The sequence below is a fragment of the Rhinoraja longicauda genome, chromosome 24 (genome assembly GCF_053455715.1).
Source record: "Rhinoraja longicauda isolate Sanriku21f chromosome 24, sRhiLon1.1, whole genome shotgun sequence".
Classification (NCBI taxonomy): domain Eukaryota; kingdom Metazoa; phylum Chordata; class Chondrichthyes; order Rajiformes; family Arhynchobatidae; genus Rhinoraja; species Rhinoraja longicauda.
In genome coordinates this window covers 23,781,221-23,800,459 of record NC_135976.1, presented here as the reverse complement: position 1 = coordinate 23,800,459, position 19,239 = coordinate 23,781,221, and the positions used below count along the sequence as shown (strand labels likewise).

The 19,239-nt window shown below is 41.9% G+C and overlaps 1 protein-coding gene across 2 annotated transcripts in view; it reads left to right on the top strand.

Moving 5' to 3' along the window:
* The window catches only part of kdm5ba (lysine demethylase 5Ba), a 121,131-nt gene that overhangs the window by 6,413 nt on the left and 95,479 nt on the right, over positions 1–19,239 (top strand). For both annotated transcript variants that reach the window (XM_078420785.1, XM_078420786.1), the window contains exons 3-6: positions 3,327–3,449; positions 7,355–7,525; positions 14,105–14,239; positions 17,179–17,275. In XM_078420785.1, coding sequence (XP_078276911.1) covers positions 3,327–3,449; positions 7,355–7,525; positions 14,105–14,239; positions 17,179–17,275 — 526 coding nt within the window. The remainder of the gene's footprint in view (positions 1–3,326; positions 3,450–7,354; positions 7,526–14,104; positions 14,240–17,178; positions 17,276–19,239) is intronic.

Here is a 19,239-nt window from a genome sequence, read left to right as displayed (position 1 = left end):
CCACTATCAACTCCCTGCCAAAGAAAAGCAAGATACTGCGCCATAATTGCCATCCTCCAGAGGCTTGACGTTGACCATCATGAAGTGCTTTGAGAGGTTGGCCATGGTGCACATCAACTCCATCCAAAATTCACTGATCCACCACAGTTCACCTCTCATATAACAGGTCCTCAGCAGATGGCATCTCTATGGTCCTACACTATTTGCTGGAACATTTGGATTATTAGAATATCAGACTCTTATTTATTGACTATAGGTCCACCTTCAATACCATAATTCCAACTAAGCTTGTCTCCAAACCCCTGCAGATAGGGGTTTGGAGACCATCTGCATCTAGATCCTCCCCAATCTGACCCATGCACCACAGTTAGGAATGATAAGTGACAAAACACCCTCCACCATGGCTGCATTCTTAGCCTTTTGCTGTACTCCCTATACATACACGAATGTGGCCGAATTGTGCTCTAAACTTCAGTTACAAATTTGCAAATTGACACCACCTTAGTGGCCAGATCTCAAACTGTGATGAGACTGAGTACAAGAAGGGAAGCGAGAGAGCTTTGTAGTGTGATATCTGGACAGCAGCCTCTTTTTTCCCCGTTGTCAGCAAAACAACGGATCTGGTCATTGAGTTTAGGATATGGTGGATTACATGCCCCAATCTGCATCAACATTGCTGAAGTAGAGACGGTTGAGAGTTCAAGCTTCATGGTGTAAATGTCACTAGTTTTGTCCTGATCCAACCACATTGGTGCTACAACGAAGAAACCAGACCATTGACTCAGGACATTTGGATGTTACGACTAGTGACGTACCAGATGCAACATAGAAAGAGTCCTATTGGGATGTATCGCAACTTGCATAGGAAGTGCTCTCCCCAAGACTAATGAAATTGCAGGGAGTTGTGGACTTGGCCCAGTCCATGACACGAAGCAGCTTCCAATCTCTACATCCCCTCTCCTCAACTCCATCTGCACTTCGTACTCAAGGGCCATTCACACCCTGTTTATTCTCTTTTGTTCCCTCCCCCATCAGGCATAAGTTTCAAAAGCTTGAAAGCATTTACCTCCATTTTCAAGAACAACTTCTTCCCCCATTGTTATATGACTTGAATAGTCCTCTCATCTCTAAGAGTGAATTGCTAACCAGCCTTGTTGTGAACTTTGCACTTTTATCTGCACTTTGTCTGTACCTACAACATTATATAATGCAAATAATTCCTTTCAAGTTTTATATTGTCCATTGTACTGATATGGTATGATTGTACAGGTATTTCAGTACAACGTGATGGTTACGTTCCTTAGAAACCTAGTGTTATGGAAAATTGGGGGGGGGGGGGGAATATTGTCAAATTAGTTGGGAGCTCGAGTGTTTCAGACTTGCAATTAAGTTTTTTTTTCATGCAGGATTTTCAAATTAAATATCTTCGAAAGCTATAAATTTATTTTTTACTGCAACATGAAAATACTAAAGGCTGCATGATGCACTTAAGAAAATCATTAGACAAGTGTCAGTAGAAAATGTCTGTTTTTAATTTCAATGACCACCTATGGTGAAACTGAAATAACAGGAACTGCAGATGCTTCTTTCTGCCAATGATAGAACACAAAATGCTGAAGTAAATCAGTGGGTCAGGCAGTATCTCTGGAGAAAACAGAAAAAACTGACCATGGTTTTGAGTGACAATTGTGACTGATTGCTGCAGAAAAGTCGCATGGAAACAGTTTTTTCTCCCCAAGATTTTTCCAATACAGTCTTTTTATCTGGCTGTCAATTTTCAAAGTAACTTAAATGGTTCTCCAGTTCCCAGTCAAAATTGTGTTATAACCACTTGACCCGAGTAACACTGTTCCCTAATTTGTCATTCAAGTTGTATCCAATTGAGATTATGGGTACATCATATGATATCTAAACTTGAGTATGGTATTATTAACCTGCCTAGTACACAACACAACTATCTTGGTAAACAATTATAAACCAATAACAATGGTGGTGAGGAAATAAAGGAAGAAATAGTGATTTAGAATAGTTTAGGTTAGATGAGGACAGTCGGCCTGCATTTGTTAAAGAAAAATATATTTTACTAAACTGACTGAAGCAATTTCAGAGCAGGTTAATAAACTGAATCAAGATAATTTCTGAAGGCATTTGAGAAACACTTATGAGATTAGTTACCAAAATTGAGGATGATTGAATAAAATGATCTGAAATTGGCTTCAGCCAGAAAAAAGGTGAACTCCCTTTTGGAATTCCCCCCAATTTTCAAGATTGTTATTCAGATGTGCTCCCTGCTGGTGGTACTGAACATTAATATATTAATGAAAAAGGTCATAAAATGCTAGAGTAGGATCATGAGTAACTGAAGAAGAGTCCTGACCCAAAGTCACCAACTATATTCTCCAGAGATCTGATTGCCAGTGGGGGAGGAACCAGAACGACACACTGAACTCCAAATATGGCCTAACCAAAGTTTTATGAAGCTGCAACATTACTTTGTATCTCTTGTACTCAATGCTCTGACCAATTGAAGTCAAGCATACCATAAGCCTTCCTTGTCACTCTCTACCTTTGTTGTGACTTTTGGAGAGCTACTATGGATTTGGACCCCACCTTTAACTGTTTGCTTTCTCTTGGTATTTGGTCCACCCCGAAGTGCAACACCTCGCACTTGCCTGGATTGAACTTCATATGCCTTTTCTCAGTCCATGTAACTACTCTGTATCTGTTAAGCTTTTTTCACTGTCCATGACTCCACTAATTTTAGTGACATCCTCCAACTATCTAACATCCCTGTGGAACACCAGTGGTCATAAACCTCCAGCCAGAATGACATCTTTCCATCGTCCTCTATTCTCTGGGTAGGTCATTTCGGTATCTTAAACTACCAAGTCGCCATGGACCCCATGCATCTTAATCTTAGGCATTGGTTGTTAAAATTTCAAAGTTATGAAACAACATCAAATTTACAGGGATGGTGAATAGACTGCAAGAGGACATAGATGAATAAGCAGAGATATGGAAGATGTAGGAGTGATGCATATTGGCAGAAGGAATGAGGTTTTTCCTCGTATCTCCTTAAGTGCAAAGAGTGGTTATGACGTGGAAGGCACTGCCTGCTACAGATGTGGAAACATGAATAGGGTGTTCAAAAAGGGAAATTGAATTAGAGCTCGAGTGAAAAAATTTGATGCTGATTTTTGGGATGGGTTGGCTTGTGAAACCGGGTTGACAATTGCTTTACAAAGAACCGGCTTAGACTGCATAGACCAAATTACATCTTTCTGTGCTGTAACTGTACAATTGTTCTACCATTTCTGTGTTCGCAGGCTCAGACCAGAGTTAAGCTCAATTTTCTGGACCAGATAGCAAAATTCTGGGAGCTACAAGGATCAACATTAAAAATTCCACATGTGGAGAGGAAGATTTTGGATTTGTTTTTACTCAACAAGGTAAGAGTTGCATAATGAAAAAAAACATTTAAAAACCCTTGCAGTTGCTGGAAATCTGAAATAAAAACATGATGCAAGAATCGGCCAGCATGTGTGGAACGCGTAACAGAGTTGATGACTCAAATCACAGAAATGTACAGCATAGAAATGGGCCCTTCCTTGTGTCCCAATTTGTCCATGCTGACGGGGATAACTAGTTAACTAATGTTTGCCTACTTTAGGGCTGTATCCCTCTACTCCATATTGTAATAGTATCTGCCTCCACTGCATCATCTGACAGCTCTTTCTGAAATTCACACTGGAAGAGTAATATAGATAAATGTGAGGTTATCCACTTTGGCGGCAAAAACAAGGGGTCAGATTATTATCTCAATGGTGTCAGGTAAGGGAAGTGCAGCGAGAACTGGGTGTCCTTGTCCACCAGTCACTGAAAGTTGGCGTGCAGGTACCGCAGGCAGTGAAGAAAGCCAAGTATAGGACTAAAGAGGTTCTTCTGCAGTTGTATAGTGGGCCCTGGTAAGACCAAATCTGGAGTATTGTATGTAGTTTTGGTCTCCTAATTTGAGGAAGGACATCCTTGTAATTGAGGCAGTGCAGCATAGGTTCACGAGATTGATCCCTGGGATGGTGGGACTGTCATATGAGGAAAGATTGAAAAGACTAGCCTTGTATTCACTGGTGTTTAGTAGGATGAGATGGGATCTTATAGAGACACATAAAATTATAAAAGGTCTGGACAAGCTAGATGCAGGAAAAATGTTCCCAATGTTGGGCGAGTCAAGAGCCAGGTGCCACAGTCTTAGAATAAAGAGGAGGCCATTTAAAACGGAGATGAGAAGGAACTTTTCACCCAGAGAGTTGTGAATTTGTGGAATTCTCTGCCATAGAGGGCAGTGGAGGCCAAATCACTGGATGGATTTAAGAGAGTTAGATAGAGCTCTAGGGGCTAGTGGAATCGAGGGATATGGGGGAGAAGGCAGGCACGGGTTATTGATTGTGGATGATCAGCCATGATCACAATGAATGACGGTGCTGGCTCAAACTTGTCCCTTGGATCTGCTTTAAATCTCTCCCTTTTCACCTTCAAACTGTGCCCTCTACTTCTAGCGCTTTCTACCCTGGAAAAATATTTTGACTTACTATCCTATGTGGTCCTCCTCATAATTTTATAAACTGACAAAATCACTCCTTGGCCTCTTCCATTTCAGTGAAAATCCCACCCTATGCAATCTCTCTTTATTCTTGCAGTGCTCCATTGTCAGCAACATCCTCATGAATCTTTTCGGCAATCCCTTTGCACATCCTTCCTGTAATATGGCAAACAGAACTGTACTTAATACTCTGAGATGCAGTCTAATCAATGTTTTGTACACATGACATCCCATTTCTTGTACACAATGCCTTGGCCTATGAAGGTAAGCAAACATACTAAATGTCTTGTTCACTATTCCATCCTGTCTTGCCACTTTCATGGAGCTGTAGATTTGCATCCCAAGATCTCACTGTCCATCAAGACTCTTAAGATTCCTGCCATTTAACAGAATGTAACCTCTCATCTAGCATTACCTCACACTTGTTTGGTCTAAAGTACATTTACCACCACTCCGCCAAAGTTTTTAGCTGGTTCATGTTATCATATATCATATCATATATATATACAGCCGGAAACAGGCCTTTTCGGCCCTCCAAGTCCGTGCCGCCCAGCGATCCCCGCACATTAACACTATCCTACACCCACTAGGGACAATTTTTACATTTACCCAGCCAATTAACCTACATACCTGTACGTCTTTGGAGTGTGGGAGGAAACCGAAGATCTCGGAGAAAACCCACGCAGGTCACGGGGAGAACGTACAAACTCCTTACAGTGCAGCACCCGTAGTCAGGATCGAACCTGAGTCGATCTTTTTGGAAAAAAAACCCTTCATTATGTGTAACTCCACCAATTTCTGTGTCACCTTCAAATGTATTAGTTATAACCATTATGTTCTTTTCCAAGTCGATATAGGTCCCAGCACCAATTATTGTGGCACATAACTTGTTTCCATTTGGGGTAAAAAGGATCCATCACTGCCCCCCTCCTCCTATTACCCAGTCAAATTCTGATCCAGTTTACGCACATGCCTCGGATCCCTTGTGCCTTAACCTTCTGAACCAGCCTACCTTGAAGGACCTTGTCAAAAGCCTTGCTGAAGTCAATGTAGGCAATAATAATAATTCCTTTATTTGTCCCACACCGGGGAAATTTGCAGTGTTACAGCAGCAAAGTGGAGCATTCATTGTAAATAAAAATTAAGATAAGGATAATTGTCATAATTTACTGTGTTTTAATAAAAACCTGTTACTGTTAACTGGTCTGTTGACTGGTCTGCTGGGAGTAGCGCTGGTTATGCAGACTCATAGCAATGGGAAGGAAGGACCTCCAATATCTCTCCTTCACACACTTGGTCTGTCACTGATGGAGCTACTCAGTGCAGTGACAGTGTCCTGCATGGGGTGGAAGTCGTTGTCCAGTAGCGATGTTATCTTTGCCATCATCCTCCTCTCTCCCACTGCCTGTACTGAGTGGAAGGCGCATCCCAGGACAGAGCTGGCCTCCCTGATCAGCTTGTCAAGTCTCTTCCCCTCCGCTGCTGATATGCTGCTGCTCCAGCAGACCACTCCATAGAAAATGGCTGATGCCACCACAGTGTTGTAGAAGGTCCTTAGGAGTCCCCCCTGCACTCCAAATGACCTGTCTCCTCAGCGGGTAAAGTCTGCTCTGGCCCTTTTTGTACAGTGCATTGATATTTTCGGTCCAGTCAAGTTTATTATTAAGGTAAACACCCAGGTACTTATAAAAGTCCACTCTCCCGATGTCCATTCCCTGGATGATCACCGATGTCGGGGGGACGTGGCTGCGCCTGCGGAAATCCACCACCATCTCCCTGGTTTTCCCCGTGTTGATCCGGAGGCGGTTCCGCTGGCACAGTCCACAAAGTCCCTGGTTAGTTCTCTGTACGCCCTGTCATCATCGTCTGTGATGAGGCCAACATCTACCATGCTGGTTTCATCAATTTCTGTAGTTACTCCTCAAAAAAAGACTCATTAGATTTGAGGGACGTGCTCAAATCCTTGCTTAAAACCTTGCTGACGTCCAACGCAGTTCCCACCATTCCAAGGGAACAGGAATATTATTAATTTGCATCTTCTCCCAACAAGTTTATTATTGTCAAGTCTACCAAGATGCTCTGGGGGGAGGGGGGGGTGAGAATAACGTTTGCGCACTATCCATACAAATCATGCATTGCATCAGTACAATCAAACCATTTTTGAGTGTAGCAGTCAGTGCAAAAAAGAGAAAGGAAATGGGGTGTAGAATATAGTGTTTTAGCTACAGAGAAAGTGCAAATTAAAAAATAAGTGCGAAGAGGTAGATTAGGAGTTCAGCAACACATCTTTATAATGGGGCGGGTCCGTTCAGTAGTTCGATAAGTTATTCCTGAATTTGGTGGTACTTTCAAATTTTGGTATCTTTTGCCCAATGGGAGAGATGAGAGAATGATGAATGTGATTGTGTCTGGAATTATGTTAGCTGCTTTTCCGAGGCAGCATGGCGTGTGGGTGGAGTTATTGGGGGATGGGAGGTAGGGAGAGAGTGACTGTGCAGCGTTCACATGTCTGCAATTTCATGCAGTTTTGGGCAGAGTAGTGGCCGAACCAGATTGTGATGGGTCCATTTAGGATGCTTTTGATTGTGCATCTGTAGAAATTGATGAGTTATTGGAGATATGCTGAATTCCCTTGGACTTTCGAGGAAGTAATGATGCATGTTGTCATGAAGATGTACAATACTTTTGGAATCTTCATAGTGCATTCATTGGGTTATTGCATTGGAATTATATGGTGTCCTGCTTTCTTTACAGTTGGTTTCAGAAGAAGGTGGTTTTGAAATAGTCTGCAAGGAGCGGCGTTGGTCCAAAATAGCACACAGGATGGCATACCCACCTGGAAAAGCATTGGGCTCACTACTTCGATCTCACTATGAACGTATTTTGTACCCCTATAATCTCTTTCAATCTGGAGCCAGTTTATTGGTAAGTGTAATATATTGTTAAGTTTCCTTAAAGAAGCTGTTTTTCGTCAATATAGAATTAATTTGATTTGAAAGATAGGCACAAATTGCTGGAGTAACTCAGCAGGTCAGGCAACATTTCTGGAGAAAATGAATAGGCGATGTTTTGGGATGAACCCTTCTTCAGAGTGATTGTACTGGGGGTGGGGGGATAAACCTGAAGCAAGGATAAATTTGAGACAAGTTTGGGCGCAACAGTTTTTTGATGGAGCGAGGCAGGGAAAATGACTGAAATGTCAGTAGAGGGACACTTTGGAGTCAGTGACCTAATTCTAGCAGTTTTAAAATAGGTATGGAAAGGATGGGACCGATCCACAAGTTGGTCTTGATTAAACAGGAGTTTGCAGAAGTTGATTGGGAAATGGCATTAACAGGTAAAGGAATGTCTGGCAAGTGTGAGGCTTTTAATGATGATTTGCAGTTGGCAGATTGTGTCTGCCTAGTGTGAATTTATCTTGACAGTGTCCATGCTGAATTGGACCGCCGCTATCCAGCTGTATTGTGGTAAACATGGTGTTAAGGAGATAGACAAAACCACCTGTCCGTATTCTTTCAAGAGGTACCTTAATTAGTGATGTTCTTTGCAACACTGGGTATCTAAGCACATGCTCTTAATGTTAGATGGCACTATTTATTGCCATTCCTTCTCTAAAGAGAATCACAGCGCAAACTTAACTGAACCAGGCAAAATTATTTTGTATCATAACAGCTGCGGCTAGTAGAGCTGCTGCCTCACTTGGGTGCTGTCCGTGGAGTTTGCACGTTAATTGGCCTCTTGCATTGCTCCTAGTGTTTAAGGAGCAGATGCAAAAGTAGGATAACATAGAACTAGTGTGGGTGGCTGATCGATGGTCGGCATGGACTTGGTGAACAAAAGGGCCTGTTTCCAAGCTGATCTCTAAACTAAAAGGAGCTCATTAGGCTCATCAACTTCATGCTGGTTCCCAGCAGAGTAACCCTGTAAGTCCTAGTCCCTCTCATTTCCCTGTAGACCTGCACTTTATTGATTACCTTGGGCCCACTAGCTCTCAAATATGCAGGGAGATAACAGATAGTAGTAATAGGTTTGTAACAGTTTATGATTCTACGTCATATTTCCTGGGAATCCCATAGTGCCAAAGCCTTGGATGGTGTGTAATTTGTTGAATGTGTTCAAGAAAGCTTGCTTAATCAATATTTAGTGGGGCCAACGAGAAAGAGTATTACACTGGACCTCTTATTAGTGAGCGAGGCAGGGAAAATGATTGAAGCGTTTGGAATACTTTGGAGTCCGTGACTAATTCTATTATTTTAAAATAGGTGTAAAAAGGCTGGGACTGATCCACATGTTCATCTTGAATTGGGACATGGCAAATATTGGAATTATTAGACAGCTTGCAGAGGTTAACTGGGATATGCCATTTACAGTCAAAGCAATGTCTGGCAAGTGTAAAAATGTTAAGATGAGATTGAGACTCTTCCAGGAAAGCATGTTCCTATTGGCGTGAAGGGCAAGGCTGGCAACTTTAGGGAACCCCAGTTGATGAAGAATATTGAGGATCGAGGCAGAAAATTCTGTCAGATTTAGGCAACTGGGATCAAGAAAATCCTTTGAGAAATATAAAACATGCAGGAATGCACAAGAGTTAAATCATGAGAGCAAAATAGTACATGAGATAGTTCTGGCAGACAAGATAAAGGAAAATCCTAAAAGATTCTACTGGTATATTAAGAGGAGGGTAACAACGGAGAGAACTTTAAGGATCAATGTGGTTCTTTGCATCTGACCAGGTGTTAAAGGAATGCACCTAATCTGGTACTGAGAAGACCATGGAAACAAATGAATTTGGAAAAATGAATAGTGATGTTTTGGACAGTATCCAAATTATAAGAGGTGCTAACCGTCTTAAAGAATATTAAGGTGGCTAAATTCCCAGGGTCTGATCAAGGGTATACTTATACATCATGAGACGCTAAAGAAAAAATTGTGGAGGCTCTGGCAGAGATATTTCTAGCTAAAGTGGGTGGAGGTGGAGTGTTACTGGAACTTGGGGATTTCTGAGGGTCATGATCGATCAGCATTGGAGAGGAAATGACTGATTAGTGATACTGATGACTGATAGTCAGAACTGCCTTTTGAATGGAAATTTGTGTCTCACCATTTTGATAGCCTTTTGAAGATGTCAATAAGAGGATTGACAAGGGTAGGGCAGTGGAGGTTGTCTGTGGACTTCAGCAAAGCCTTTGACAAGGTCTTGCATGGAAGGCTAATCCGGAAGGAGAGATCGCTTGAGATTGAAGGTAAGCTAGTCAAATCAATTCAAATGGGAGGAGGGTTGTTTTTTGATTGGAGGTGTGTCTAGTGTTGTGCTGTCGGATATTTTCTTTGTCCACTGTTAATGACGTGGATGACAGTGTAGTTTACATGGTTAAAATGTTTGCAGATGGTAGTGAAGAAGCTAAGTTTACAAAAGGATCTGGATCAATTAGGGAAGTCGGCCAAGGGATGGTTGATGGCAATTTAGCTGTAGATAATTGTGAAATGGTGTATTTTGGTAAGTTTAGGACTTGCACAGTAAAATAGTAGGGCCCTGGAGAGTGTTGCAGAGCAGGACCAGCTGTTGGTATGGCTGTAGAAGACATTGGTGAGATCACATTTGGGATGTTGTGTGTAGTTCTGGTTACTGCAGTAGGAAGGATGTCATTAAGCTGGATGGCGATGCAAGATGTAAAAGAAGGATAAGAGGCATTTTTTTCCATGCGGCATATATGGAACAAGTTATTGGAGGAAGTTATAAGTTGGGTATAATGAGGTCAAAAAGACATTTAGACCGGTATGATAAGAAAGGTTTAGTGATATATGGCCCAATCACATGTAAATGGGAATAGTTTTGTTATAAAACCTGGACCACATGGATGGGTTGGGTTTTAGGATTTGGTTCCATGCTGTTTGATTATATGGTTTAAAAAGTCCCCATAGATTTTATACAATAAACAGACATTTACAGTGGCCAATTAATCTACTGGGATGTTTGAGGAAACTGCAGTGCCTGATGGGAGTCCATTCAGGTTAAGATGTGATCTCGGTCCCTGGACCTGTGAGGCAGAAATGCTAACTACTGCAGGAATGCTGATGCCAGCGCCCCTTGAGTATCTGTACTGTATGAAGGTATCACAAAATGCTGGAGTAACTCAGCAGGTCAGGCAGCATCTAGGAGAGAGGGAATGGGTGACATTTCGAGTCGAGACCCTTCTTCAGAATTCCGAATGAATGTTGCTTCAATGAAATAAGCCTGGTGTTCAGCATGAAGTGGCTGATTTCAATGATATTCTGCCCACCTTCTTGCATGTGTCCTCCCAATGTTGGTAAAAGCGTGTATAAATGTGTATTAAACGTGGTTTTGTGATTCAGGAGTCGGGTCAGAAGCCGGGGTTCTTAATGGCCGGGGAGACGGTGGGAGCCTGGGATGGGGTGGCAGAAGGTCATTCCATTCACATGCAGTTTACATTTTACTTTTGTTTTAAGTTTCTGGCACTCCATGGTGCTTTAGAGACATGGGAAGGGGTGTCATTCGCAGGCCAGGAAAATTGGATAATACAGAAAGGCTCTGGAACTGAGGGTACCGGAAAACCGGTGTTCAACCTGTGTATATATGTATGTGTACATGTGTGTATGCGCGCATACACACTCTAAATATATATATATATATACATTTCACAAAATGCTGGAGTAACTCAGCAGGTCAGGCAGCATCTCGGAAGAGAAGGAATGGGTGACGTTTCGGGTCGAGACCCTTCTTCAGACAGATGTCGGGGGCGGGTCAAAGGAAGGATATAGGTGGAAACAGGAAGGTAGAGGGAGAACGGCAGGGGGAGGGGAAGAAAGGGACATGAACTATCTAAAGTTGGAGAAGTCAGGGTTCATACCGCTGGGCTGTAAGCTGCCCAAGCAAAATATGAGGTGCTGTTCCTCCAATTTCCAGTGGGCCTCCCTATGGCACTGGAGGAGACCCATGACAGAAAGGTCGGAGTGGGAGGGGGAGTTGAAGTGCTCAGCTACCGGGAGATCAGGTTGGTTAAGGCGGACTGAGTGAAGGTGTTGAGCGAAACGATCGCGTTTGTTTTCGCCGATGTAAAGAAGTGTGTATATATGTATATGTATGTGTGTATGTATCTCTCCCAACTAATTCTCAACACAGCATCCAGCAATGATGCATTCTCATCCCCTTCATATACTTCGAATACATAAATTCTGCTCTAACTCCATTGCCAAGCACCGATGACATCACTGTAGTTGGCTGGATTGCAAACAATGACAGAACACAGTACAGAAAGGAGATAGAGCTTAGTAACATGGTGTCAAGACAGCAACCCTTCCTTCAATATCAGCAAGGTGAAAAAACATGTTATTCAGGAAACGAGGTGGTGTTTATGCCCAAGGCTGCATCTGCTACACTGCTGAAGTGGAGATGGTCTCGAACTTCAAGTTCTTGAGCACAAATATTATTAATTGCGTTGAAGCTATGACTAAGAAAGCAACCCAATGCCTCTGCCTCGTCAGACTAAAGAAGTCCGGCATGTGTCCTATGATTCCTACCAACATCTTCAGGTGGACTGTAGAAAGCATCGTATTGGGATGCATAACAGCCTCATATGGAACCCCCCTCCACAATCAGTTCTATTTACACTTTATACTGCTTGGGAAAGCAGACAACATAATCAAGAGCCATGTACAGCCGCTTCATTTCTCCTCCTCCCCTCGCCCATCGGGCAGGTTATACAAAAGCTTGGGAGAATGTACCACTAGATTCGGGAACAGCCTCGTCAATTGAGCTGATCCTCATTGTCAACCTTATCAACTAATGGTGTAGCCCGATCTCCCTACTGACCTCATTGTAACCTTTCTATATTTTTTTATCTGTACATTCTCTGTCGTTGTAGCACTGTTTTTCTCTTTGCACTCACTAACTGTTGTACTTGTGTATGACTTGATTGTTCTGAATGGTTTGAATAGATACATTGAAAAACTTTGTTTACATGCTATCTCAGTATATGTGACAATAATAGACCAATACCAATCACAATATTCTGCAATAGTAAAAAAAAAACTCATTGTGGGCCTGGAATTCCTAACCCCTTTTCCCTATTGATGCAATTGTTTTACAAACATGATTTTCTATAAAGTCTGGTTTCTTGAGAATGCACTGTCAGGTTATAGTGTCAGGTTATAGCATAACTACCCAAATTTGTAAAAAGAATACCAGAGGTTGGTAGGCTGGGGTTCTGATGTAAATCCCAATGACATGATGATATGTTCCAAGAGTGATGAAAAGTGGCTCTAGATATAATGCATATTTTCCTAACATTTTTCAATTCCGTAGATTCAGGAATGGTTCCTGAAGATAGGAGGGTAGCATATGTGGCCCCACTACTACTTTGAGGGAGGGTAGAAATTGAACTACCAATATGTTTAAAACAAGACACAAAGTGCTGGAGTAACTCAGCTGGTCAGGCAGCATTTTGGGAGAACATGGATAGGTGACATTTCGGATCAAGATCTTTCAGACTGATTGTGGGGTGGGAAGAAATCTAGAGGAGAGGAGGGGCAGGTCAAAGCCTGGAAGGTAGTATAGGTGAGGGTGGGAGGGGGGATTGATGGGCAGATGTTGGACAAAGACCAGAGATGAAAAGACAAGGTTTGAGACCAAAATGTTTGAAGAATTGTGCTTTGTGAAGCATGGGGAAAGACTGAGAGGGGAGACGTGAGTGTGAGGCCAGGGGGGGCACATGGGAGTGAGTGAGGAGGTGTGAAACAAAACGGTGAGGACAGATGGTGTGAAACAAAAGTATTGAGTTGCGAACTGAAGCTTGAGAAAGGAATGTAGTGGAAGGGGAGTGAAATGGGCATGAGTCTGTGCCCCACCGGAGCGAGGGAGGGGAAAGAAGGGGGTGTTGGGGGAGAAGGGAGGGGCATCTTTCCATCAAAATCCATCTCATGCCTGTATCCACCTATTAACTGCCAGACTTTATTCTGCCCCTCCAAACATTCTCTCCCGATCACCACAATCAGTTTCAATCAGTCCGAAACTATACCTATCCATGTTCTTCAGAGATGCTGCCTGACATAGTAATAAAAATAATGAAATCTATAATGATGTAACGGTACACCTAGAAAAGAATAATGGAATTGAGAAGAGTCAGCTTGGATTTAAGAACAAAATCATATTTGATATTCTATTCGAGTTCTGTCACTAGTAAAATTAGATGAGAGAACTATTGAAGCCATTAGGTTTTTGGAGAGTTTTAGTAAGATCAAAAGGGCTACCGTAATTGCCAGTGAACTTTATGGAGTCATTTTCTTAAACATTCTTTCTGTTGACTGCAAATTCTTGATCTGCATCTTTCAACAGGACAGCCAATTGCTGCCTGCCTTGGAGCAGCTCATACCTGTAATGTACATTTCCTGACTAAATTTTATTAGTAAGCACAAAGAACTAAAGTTTTGGCTCAACAAGTAATTCCTCAAATGCTGCAGCAATTAATTACTATCTTTTATTTTCAGTGTGTACAGAAACCAAGTCTGATCAATGATGAGAAAGACCAAGAGTACAAGCCACATGATATAGTTCAGAGACAGTCAGTGCAATCCTCGGAGATGACCGTACCAGCTAGACGTGCAAAACGTATGCGTTCAGAGGTAGGTGTGATAGTGCAAGTGATGGAATGATTTTACCTTGTTTGACATGTAAAATGAATCAACAAATAAAATTTGATGTATGGAAGGTACTGCCAGACTTTATTCTGTATGTATGCCAACGTACAGTATCGAAACGTATAAGATTATTAAGGGGTTTGACACGTTAGAGGCAGGAAACATGTTCCCACTGTTGGGGGAGTCCAGAACAAGGGGCCACAGTTTAAGAATAAGGGGTAGGCCATTTAGAACGGAGATGAGGAAAAACCTTTTCAGTCAGAGAGTTGCGAATCTGTGGAATTCTCTGCCTCAGAAGGCAGTGGAGGCCAAGTCTCTGAATGCATTCAAGAAAGAGCTGGATAGAGCTCTTAAGGATAGCGGAGTCGGGGGGTATGGGGAGAAGGCAGGAACGGGGTACTGATTGAGAATGATCAGCCATGATCACGGTGAATGGTGGTGCTGGCTCGAAGGGCCGAATGGCCTACTCCTGCACTTATTGTCTATTGTCTAAACAATTAAGAATCAAGCATGAAACATTAAAACATTTTAAATACAACATTACGGTTTAAACGTGTGAGTAAAATAAACCACCACAGCAAAAAGAGACAACAAACGTTTGGTTGTAGAGCTACTACTCGTGGAAAGATGCTGTTTATAGGATGTGAGTCTGACTGAATGACTGCAACAGGCTAGATGCAGGAAAAGTGTTCCCCATGTTGGGGGAGTCCAGAGCCAGGGGCCACACAGTCTAAGAATAAAGGGGAGGCCATTTTGGACAGAGATGAGGGAATAGATTTAAGAGTGTGGAGCGATTGTGATATGCAATTGTAGATCTGCTTCTGTGGCTAGCACGCAAATAAACGCCTGGGTTGGGCACCAGTCTGTGTAGGATAGCGTTAGTGTGCGGGGATCGCGGGTCGGCGCGGATCTGGTGGGCCGGATGGGCCTGTTTCCGCGCTGTACCTCCAAACTAAACTTATTCCACAGTCTAAGAATAAAAGGGAGGCCATTTAAAAACTGAGGTGTGAAAAAACTTTTTCACCCAGAGAGTTGAGAATGTGTGGAATTCTCTGCCACAGAGGGCAGTGGAGGCTGATTCGTTTGGATGTTTTCATGACAGAATTAGATTTAGCTCTTAGGGGGTCACAGTTTAAGAATAACTCCTTTTTGGACTGAGATGCGGAAAAAAAAATATCACCCAGAGAGTTGTGAATCTGGAATTCTCTGCCACAGAAGGCAATGGAGGCCAATTTATTTGGATGTTTTCAATAGGGAGTTAGATGTAGCTCTTGGGGCAAACGGGATCAAGGGATATGGGGAGAAATCAGGAACGGGGGTACTGATTTTAGATGATCTGCCATGATCATATTGAATGGCGGTGTTGACTCGAAGGGCCGAATGGCCTACTCCTGCATCTATTTTTCTATGTTTCTATGTTTCTAAGGTATAACTTGGTGTTAAACGGAATTTCAGACATGCCAATCTTAAGTTTGTGTAATTTATTTAAAAATAGACCAAGTGGACCTGTTGGGCCCAAACCTCTCCTGCATTGGTGCAGCATCCTGTCCTCCCACCCCCTCCCCTCTCTCCTCAACCCCTCCCCTCCCCCTTCTCCCCCACTGCCCCCCTCCCCCTCCCCTCCTTTTAAACCTTAAAATGTGAATAACTTAAAAAATATTACCCTGATTTCAATAAAACTACTTGCACTATCACTAAAGTGAGTAAGGTGGGCCTAAAATTGCCGCGCTATCGTGCACCGTTTTGGCTGAAGTTCAGTCACAAACAAGATAAGAAACGAGAGTTTTAGTATATAGATGTTCTTCAAGTTGGTGCACTCTATATTCCCACGGTGCACATTTTTTTTGCAGGCCAAATCAGTTTTTCTACTTCTGCGATTTAATTTTTTTTAGTTTAACTACATAACCAGGTACAGGCAAGCACACATTACAAAGGCTTTGTGTTCCAAGAATACAGTCCATAGCTTGATTTTCTGCAACACATCAGAAGGATTTAAAAAATTTCTATATATACATTCCATGAGAACAAATCTTATTCTTTATTTTGAATTTTTGAGTCGTAATTTGTGAATTCTGTAAGCGTGAATTTTCATTATGTTTTAACATATGGATTGCCTGTAATGATAGTCTGAAGACACAAATTGGTTAGCTAAGTTAAGATTCCGATTGCTAGTAATAATTGTCTTAAAATGAAGAGAATCGTGTCAGCTGTTTTTGAGATTTGAAAAGAAACCTGAAATCATGTTTAAAAATATAAGAACTGGTGACAAAGTTTGGGTTGTTGATCCTACTAGTACCACACCTTTAGGTTTTAAAATCTACTAATTTGCAATTTAAGAACAGCTTTGCAAAGGATTTTTTTAAAGACAGCATGCAAACAGGCCTTCCGGCCCCGCTGATCATCGATTTCCCCCATTCACATTAATTCTGTTAATTCACCCCCTACACATTACAAGGAATTTAGAGGCCAAACATGTTATTTGGGTGTGGGAGGAAACTGAAATCTGAAATAAGAACATAAAGCTGTCAGTCAGCATTTATGGGTGGAAGGGGTGGAGCACAACTAAGTTAATGTTCCAGGCCTCTTTATCTTCCACTATCTCACACCTTAAAGTGCAGCTGGTGATTATTCTTTATCACAATGATATGAATTATTGCATAGGACATTGAGAAAGTACTTGTGTCATTGGTTTTCCAGTATCTGGTAATATCTTGTCAATTAGCCTGACCAATTTCCAGATTATTGAATCAATTTGCGCAAATCTCATCTGTTTTGGTTTACAGGTGAAACTCTGTGTAAGCTTACTTGAAACTGTTGAATTTAAAAACATGTTCCAAATTTAACATACTATCAATTCATGACATTTCCATGTCAATCTTAATATGAAAGGATTTCATTGAGATGGAGTAATTTTTAATTTACAGGTGGGAGATGTAAAGGTAGAGCCCAGTGACATCACTGATGTTCATGCTCATGACTTGCGACCAAAAACAAGGAGTGGATCAATGAAGTGTGAAAATGGTATGAAGTATAAAATTTCTTCTCTTCTGAAAGGAGTTTGGTCATATTTTGAAGACCAGTTCAGTGTTTTCCCCCCATTTTTTTCCGATTCATTTTGCATCAGAAACTGAACATGTGAAATTTCTTTTGCAAGCTCAGTTGCTTTGTTGGCAGCTTTTCATTGAGTTGGGATGTAAAGTTTAAAAAAATGATTGGCACACAATTAGGTACAACCATAACTTGCCATTAGTTTCAATTACAAGTTAGAATTTAGCTAGTCCCTATCTCTTCTGGCGGCTTGTCCATACATTTACCACCCTTTGAATGAAAAAGTTACCCCTCAGATTCCTATTAAATCTTTTCCCCTTCACCTTAAACCTATGTCTTCTGGTCCTCGATTTACCTACTCTGGGCAAGAGACTGTGCATCTACCCAATCTATTCCTCTCATGATCTCCCCTCATCCTCCTGCGCTCCAAGGAATAGAGTGCCAGCCTCCTCTACCTTTTCCTATAGCTCAGACCCTCTAGTCCTAGCAACATCCTCGTAAATCTTTTCACAACCCTTTCAAGCTTGACAATATCTTTCCTATAACATGGTGCCCAGAACTGAACACAATACTCTAAATGTGGCCTCACCAGCGTCTCCCACAACTGCAACATGACCTCCCAACGTCTATACTCACTACTCTGGCTGATGAAGGCCAATGTGCACAAAGTCTTTTTGACCACCCGATGTACCTGCAACTCCGCCTTCAGGGAACGATGCCTCTGCTCTACAACACTACCCAGAGCCCTAACATTCACTGTGTCCTGCCCATGTTGGACTTCCCAAAGTGCAACATCTCACATTTTTCTGCATTAAATTCCATCAACCATTGGCCAATTGATCAAGATTTGCTGCAATTTTTCACAACCATCTTCACTATCTACGAACCCTCCCACTTTTGTATCATCTGCAAAGTTGCTAACCTTGCCGTGTATGTTCTCATCCAAATCATTGATATAGATGACAAACAGGCCCAGCACCGAACCCTGAGGCACACCACTAGTCACAGGCCTCCAGTCCGAGAAGCAACCTTCCACCATCACCCTCTGCTTCCTTCCATGAAGCCAATTTTCGATCCAATCAGCTATCACTCTTTGGATCCCATGCGATCTAACCTTCCAGAGCAGCCTACCATGAGGAACCTTGTTGAATGCTTTACTGAAGTCCATATCTATATATATATATAACATCTACAGCTCTGCCCTCATCGACCTTTTTGGTCACGTCTTCAAAAAACTCAATCAGATTTGTGAGACACGTCCTCCCACATACAAAACCATGTTGACTATTCCTAATCAGCCCTTGTCCGTCTAAATGCTTGTATATCCTATCCCTCAGAATACCTTTTGTAACTTTCCAACTATGGGTGTTAAGTTCACTGGCCTAAAGTTCCCAGCATTTTCCCTGAATAAAGGCACAACAATTGCCACCCTCCACTCTTCCGGCACCCCTCCTGTATTTAAAGACGACTTGTAAATTTCAAGTTTTGTTGAACAGGTTTTTGAAGCAATTTCAAGTTATGCTGTGCAAAACATAGCAAGTTACATTGACTTAAATTCTTAATCTATGAGGATATGTTATTGTGTTCATTCAAACGGGAGATGGACAAATGTCTGGACATTAAGGAATCAATGGTCATGGATATAGTGCAGATGCGGATCTGCCATGATAATGAATGGCAGAGAAACTTAATGGGCTGAATGGCCTTGCCTATTTCTGATGTTCTCTGAAAAGGAGACCAGGACATGCTTTTTACTTTTGGGGGTGAGAAACATTGCCCCGGCAAGTTTTTTTTGCGGAAATTGTCTTTACTTTGCAGTGTCTACAAATAAGTTCTATTCTAGCACCATTTCTTGCCCTTAACTTTTTATGCCTGTAACTTTAAAAAAAAGTTTTCTATTATGTGAGATATCCAGATTTATGGAATATATTTTAATT